The sequence below is a fragment of the Echiichthys vipera genome (assembly GCF_963691815.1).
Source record: "Echiichthys vipera genome assembly, chromosome: 17".
Classification (NCBI taxonomy): domain Eukaryota; kingdom Metazoa; phylum Chordata; class Actinopteri; order Perciformes; family Trachinidae; genus Echiichthys; species Echiichthys vipera.
Window position 1 is genome coordinate 3,693,451 of NC_139842.1, and position 6,918 is coordinate 3,700,368.

At 43.1% G+C, this 6,918-nt stretch overlaps 1 protein-coding gene across 1 annotated transcript; it reads right to left on the reverse strand.

The window, feature by feature from the left end:
• Nucleotides 1-1,311: 1,311 nt before the first annotated feature.
• On the reverse strand, nucleotides 1,312-6,714 carry apol (apolipoprotein L). The gene is made up of 4 exons (XM_083931491.1): nucleotides 6,580-6,714; nucleotides 4,624-5,220; nucleotides 4,423-4,542; nucleotides 1,312-3,104 (listed from the first exon to the last, which is right to left on the reverse strand). The coding sequence occupies exons 1-4, from the start codon at nucleotides 6,591-6,593 to the stop codon at nucleotides 2,075-2,077; spliced, it is 1,761 nt and encodes a 586-aa protein (XP_083787617.1). The 5' UTR covers nucleotides 6,594-6,714; the 3' UTR covers nucleotides 1,312-2,074.
• Nucleotides 6,715-6,918: the final 204 nt, after the last annotated feature.

Here is a 6,918-nt window from a genome sequence, read left to right on the forward strand (position 1 = left end):
ATTTAGAGACCGTCCTTAAATTACTTTAACCATAAATAAATGAAAATAAAATGACAAAATGCTTCCACATCATGTGACCCAGTTACTCCAAACCAGCCTCACAGTGTATGACTACAGTGATTAAATAAGACACATAACGTTTTATGTTATTTTAGTGCTTTTTATAGTTTTTATGAATAATAATATGCAGGAAAAAAAAAATCATTTTTTGCCAATAGCTTCCGTATCATGTGACCCAGTGACTCCAAACATTTTATTACTACAGTGATCAAATAAGACACATAACGTTTTATGCTATTTTTGTGCTTTTTATAGTTTTTATGAATATTAATATGCAGGGAAAAAAACTTTTGTCAATAGCTTCCACCTAATGTGACCGTGTGACTCCAAACCAGTCTCATATTATATTAATACAGTGGTCAAATAAGACACACCACTTTTTATGCAATTTTAGTGCTTTTTATAGTTTTTATGAATATTAATATGCAGGAAAAAAATAATTATTTGTCATTAACTTGTCTTATTTTGAAAGGACGTTACATCACGGATTGGCTGGTACAGAATGTAAACCATAGTCAGTATAATGATAATAATTATCCAGTCTATGATGTAAACAGAACGTTACAGGAAGTCCTTGTTAAACCCGTCAATTCTTTAAAAAAATATATAAATAAAAAAATATATATTAATTTAGACTAACTTTTTATCGAAAAGCAATACTTTCATTTTGTACACCTCCAAACGCCCCGTTGGTGTATTTCTATTTCATTTGTTTTAATATATTAGCTTTTAATATAAAGATTCCTGTTCATCCTTTAATTTCTAAATTACTCCGTAGCACCAAAACCACTGTTTTGCTGCCAGCAGGTGGCGCCTTTATCCAGCTCTCACCTCTGTCGTCTTTACCTGCAGACCGGAGGCAAACCACTGTTTCACTTCTGCAAAGACAATAATGGTGGATCATTCGGTCGACTCAGCCTTCTGCAGGGCTGTGAAGGTACTGTAGGTGGACGAGAGGTCATTTCCAACAAAGAACACGTTTGAATTTATCATATATTTTAAATATTTATGATAAAACACAACAAATTATGTGTAATTCCTCATTTATGGAACACATCTTGTGATATTTCTTTAGACTTACAGAAACCCTGCAGTAGGATAACCACAGCCTTCCAGAATGAGCTCAGGGCTGTTTTGATGCCTCCACAATGAACACAATGTGTCAACTTTTTATTTTTTTATTAAATTGTTGTGCAAGAGCAAGTGCAGATTGAATTTTACATTCAAATAATGCTGATCATACAGGTTATACAACATATACTTTGCAGAAATGTTACAGTACGTAACAGTCATTTTACTTTTCTGTTACATTTATTATCAAATAGGCGACACGGTGGTGTGGTGGTTAGCACTGTCGCCTCACAGCTAGAAGTTTCCAGGTTCCTATGTACAGACGAATTTGATAGACATACGTAACGCTCAGTAAACGTCTCTGGGCTTTCGTAGACTACGCCTCAAATACAAGAAAATGAATGGGTAGTTCCCAGACCAAATCTTCTTGAGATTCGGTCGCGTTAGCAAAGGCTACCGAACCGCAGTATCAGCAGATTGACACGCATCACTCCTGTACCGCAATGGAAAAAAGGTGTGAAAATGTGTCATAAATTGAGAAATATATAGGATGTAACAGGGAGAGGGCAATGAAAAACGGCAGTCTCAGGAAGGTTGGCAAATAGGTTCACTACAGTGTGCGTCGTATTTGTAATGCAACTTGTATCAGGAAAAGAAACCATCATCGAGGAGCCTTTTTTTAGCGATACCCAGCTCTAACTATGATACACTATGTTTCCAAACAGGTTTAGCTAAATTAGGTTCATAAATTCAATCCATTGGTTTATCTCATGAGAATTACAGATAATTGAGAATTCCTCAGAAATGCATTTAAATGAAGCTGAACAGTGATCTATAATCAGAGTTTAAATGCGTATCATATATGATTAAGGTGTCGGAGTTGGCACAAAGGCACATGGTGATTGTTGCAACACATGCAGTAAACTTCTCTGTTCACGGAGCACTACTGTATGACGCATTTTGTTCCCTCTTCTATTGTGGGGATTTCATCCACTTCATCAAAAGGAATTTCTGTTTCCGTTTCTCTTTTTTCCTTCATCTCTCTCTCTGGATAAAATGGCGTCTCCAGGATCGCCTTTTCTTTCTCTGATGTCAGCAGACCTTCGCACAGGAAGTCATGGATCTTCTGCCACGAGTCCATCTCGGAGCGCCACAGTGCAGCTCTGGCTCTGATGAACTGTGACACTTCAGTCTTGGTGCCTTTAGCCAGACTGTAGCTGTCTTTACAGATGAAGACGATATCCATGCCGAGGAAGAGAGCGTTGAGCCCGATGAGACCGGCCCTGGCTGCCTTGGAGAACGCTAGAGGCCCTTTGACTGCTGCCTGTCCAATATCTGGGATATCTGCCGCCACCCTGGACACATTACGTAAAGCTTTTCCTTCCTGCGCTGCCACTTTGCCAGCACTTACAACCAAATCCTCACTTTTTAACACCTTAACGGCCGAGGCGGCATCAATAAGCGAACCAATGCCATTTCCAATAGCACCACCTTTACAGAGCACCTTGCTAACTCCCAAAACTACATCCATCTGGCTCGTTACCCTTTCGACCACCTCCTGCAGACAATCCTGGAGACACTGCATGTCCTCCATCAAGCTCTGGAAGACTTCACCGGCTTTCTTTTGATGTGTGTGGTTCACTCCGATCTCTGTGGCGGTGGTGACGACACTGTTGACTCCGCTGGTTATTCCCAGCCCTAACCCGGTCATCGTCAGAGCGAGAGACACTCCAGCTGTTACGGGAATTAATGCCAAACCAACGATGGAAAGCACCCCTCCGACTGCCCCCACTGAGCTTCCTGCTACACTGGAGATCTTTGCCCCCGTGTTCATCCGGTCCAGCTGCACAGCACTCTCCTCCAGGTCTTCAAGACACTTCAGCATCCTGGGCTGTCGCTCACTGAACTCATCGATGAAGCCAGAACATGGTTCCTCCTGAAACAGGAAAACCGTCCGGAAGTTCCGGTTCATCCTGTCAAAGAGAAAGAATAAAATTAAAGTACATTGGGACACAGACTTTAAAAATGGTCCAGGTAACTTCAATGGCATCAGAATTTATAGCTGAACCACCCCCACTGCGTTATGTGACATGGCATTTTTGGACTTCCAGTTTCGATCAATTGAAGGAGTTGTTTCTCAACGCCAGGCAACGACTTTTCCCGACATCTGGGGGACCTCCGTCTCATCTCATCTTCAACCGCTTATCCGGGGTCGGGTCGCAGGGGCAGCAGCTCCAGCAGGGGACCCCAAACTTCCCTTTCCCAGGCCACATTAACCAGCTCTAACTGGGGGATCCTGAGGCGTTCCCAGGCCAGTGTGGAGATCTAATCTCTCCACCTGGTCCTGGGTCTTCCCCGAGGCCTCCTCCCAGCTGGACGTGCCTGGAACACCTCCCTAGGGAGGCGTCCAGGGTTCATCCTTACCAGATGATCCTGAACCACCTCAACTGGCTCCTTTCAATGCAAAGGAGCAGCGGCTCTACTCCGAGTTCCTCACGGATGCTGAACTTCTCCCCCTCTCTCTAAGGGAGACTCCAGCCCCCCTCCTGATAAAAACCCATTTCGGCCACTTGTACCCGCGACCTGGTTCTTTGGGTCCTGACCCAGCTTTCATGACCACAGGTGAGGGTAGGAACCAGGACTGAGCGGTAGATCCAGAGCTTTGCCTTCCTCAGCTCTCTTTTCGTCACAACGGTGCGGTAGAGCGACTGCAGCTCCGCCCCCGCTGCTCCGATTCTCCGGCCAAACTCACGCTCCATCGTCCCCTCACTCGTGAACATGATCCCGAGGTACTTGACCTCCTTCACTTGGGGTCAGCACTCATTCCCTACCTGGAGTAAGGAATCCAGTGGTTTCCTGCTGAGAGCCACGGCCTCTGATTTAGAGGTGCTGATCCTCATCCCAGCCGTTTCACACTCGGCTGTGAACCGATCCAGTGAGCGCTGAAGGTCACTGACGGACGACGCCATCAGGACAACGTCATCTGCAAAACGCAGAGACGAGATCCTCAGCCCGCCAAACTGCAAGCCCTCCCCACCACGACTACGCCTCGAAAACCTGTCCATGAAACAGGATTGGTGACAAAAAGACATCCAATGGCGGTCTATGGGGAAAGTGTTTTACGAGTCTTCTTCCCGCTCTTTTTATTCTTGTTCACCTTCTCGTTCATTGTGTTTTCCTGATATTTATGAAGACACTTAACTGCAGACTTTACATCAGCCTCCATTGGCTTCCTTTCTCCTCTACACATACACTCAGATTACGTATGTGGACTTATTACAAACCACATACCTGATTTCCTCGAGCTGATCGATGTGATCGAGCATCTTCTGGACGTCATCTTCAGACAAATCCACATCGAGGTCGACCAGAGTGTCATCGTTCATCTTCAGACAGAAGTCGCAGAAGGAGCTGTGAAAGACACAGTTAGTCAGTGAAATAGATCTTTATTTGGCAAAATGTGCATATTATTTTGAAGGAATGCCCGATTACCTTTTCTCCAACTTCTCGCAGACCTTCTGGGTGATCTGAACGTATCTGTCCAGCTGATATGACAGCACTTCCACGTTCTGAAGTTTGGGAAGGAAGAAAACACTTGCATCTCTTTTAAAGTCCAGGAGGAGAGGGCAGATCTTCCGTGCAGCAGTGATGACAACCTGAACGTGTTCAGGGCTGATCCCTTTAGGCAGACGTAACACCTGGTTCTCCTCCGTGAACACATGAAGTGAGGTCACCGCCAGATTCTCCACTGCATCCAGGAAGCAGTGGAGCTTCTCCAGGCCTTTCAGAGTGTCCTTCAGCACAGCAGCCAGCTCCTTCTCCAGCTCTGCACGCCTGCTGTCTGCAGTCACCTGGGTGAATTTGCTCTTCACGTATCGCCACATAGCCGTACCTCTGTTCTCTGACTGGGTCACATGGTCGATGCTTAGGTCGATGTTGTCAGCCCTGACTTTAATGTCCACCATCATGTTCAGCTCTGTCTCCCTCCTGAGCGTCCATTTTGGGTTCCTCTCACAGAACTCTTTCACCGTGTCGATGTAGATGAGGGTGTCTGCGGTGTAGCAGCACAAAGCCTCCTGGAGTTCCTCTCTGCAACACAAAACATCAAGATTGAGATTTCCAAACGAATTCAAACTGAAACCTGATGTGATTCCACTGCAGGTTTCTGAGGAATCACTAAATGGATCCAAAGAAACACCTCCGCTGTTTAAAGCAGTCGTTCATATTCTTTAGTAGAAAGTCACAGAGCTCAGTTAAAAGTACGGACGTCCTGATTAATCCTTAACATCTCTAAATATAGAGTAACTCTTTTAATTTCATATTACAGCCTCTCAGCATATACAGGCTACAGTAACATTGAGTTAAAGCACAATAACATTCCTAAAGCGGTTTAAGTAGTGATGCAAAATGAACACAGAGAGACACAAAGCTACAACAGAGATACAAAACAACTACTAAGAATCAAAAATACAGCAATGAGGCACAGAATGACAACAAAGAGACACAAAACGACTACAAAGTGACACAAAATGACCACAAACAGACACAAAATGACCACAAAGAGACACAAAACGACTACAAAGAGACACAAAACAACTACAAAGAGACACAAAACAACTACAAAGAGACACAAAACAACTACAAAGAGACACAAAATGACGACAAAGAGACACAAAACGACCACAAAGAGACACAAAACGACTTTAAAGAGACAAACAACTACAAGGAGATACAGAGACACAAAACAACTACAAAGAGACACAGAATTACGACAAAGAGACACAAAACAACTACAAAGAGACACAAAACAACTACAAAGAGACACAAAACAACTACAAAGAGACACAAAATTACGACAAAGAGACACAAAACAACTACAAAGAGACACAAAACAACTACAAAGAGACACAAAACGACTACAAAGAGACACAAAATGACGACAAAGAGACACAAAACGACTTTAAAGAGACAAACAACTACAAGGAGATACAGAGACGCAAAACAACAGCAAAGACACAATGCCGCGACAAAGCGACACAAAACTCTTATCTTTTATTTATTTAGTTTGTTATTTTAATTCGTATTATTTATTTCATTTTTACATGTTTTCTCTATCTTTTATTTATTTATTTATGTATTTATTACGTCACCAATGTGCTGTTTGTTGTTATAAACGTTTTTTTACATTTAAATTGTTCAATAAAATGCAAAAAAACATCAAAACAAGCTCAAACTTACATGTGAGGAACTTTCACAGACGACATGTGTTATTCATAATAAATCACTAATAATTTACATGTGTTTGTGATTATTTCATGATTTACTGCAGAGGTTTATTCATGACACATGAAATAACGAAGCTCTCATTAATCAGTTACATCACAGACCGTTCCACATGTTTGATGAGTGCATTATTAATAATAAAGGTCCTTATTATGAACTCTTTACCTGGCAGCAGACATGTTTGTCCTCTCCTCGTGGGCTCTTCAGCTCCTCATCGGGGCACTCACCTTAACAAAAACACACCATGGTCGGACACCTCTCCACTAAGTGTCGGAAACACCTTGGTTTCGTTTTCCTTCCTCCACATCAGCAGGTTGAAGCACCACACCCAGTCTGCTCCGTCACAGCCGGGACCCAACGTGTCACCTCCACAACCTGTTCCTCACGCTGCCTTCACGTGCTGCTGGGAAAAACAACACGTTTCTTAAAGTTCCCTCACCAAGAAGAAAGGAACAAACGACTTTAAAGAGAGACTGAACTAACAAAAAGAAGAAAAAACGGCTT

Bases quoted from the DNA above. Each gene is read 5' to 3' on its own strand.
- apol (XM_083931491.1), bottom strand. The intron at 4,543-4,623 runs GTAATCGGGCAT...TGTCTTTCACAG, and splicing joins TGCGAGAAGTTGGAGAAAAG to CTCCTTCTGCGACTTCTGTC. The intron at 3,105-4,422 runs GTATGTGGTTTG...TCTCTTTGACAG, and splicing joins GATCAGCTCGAGGAAATCAG to GATGAACCGGAACTTCCGGA.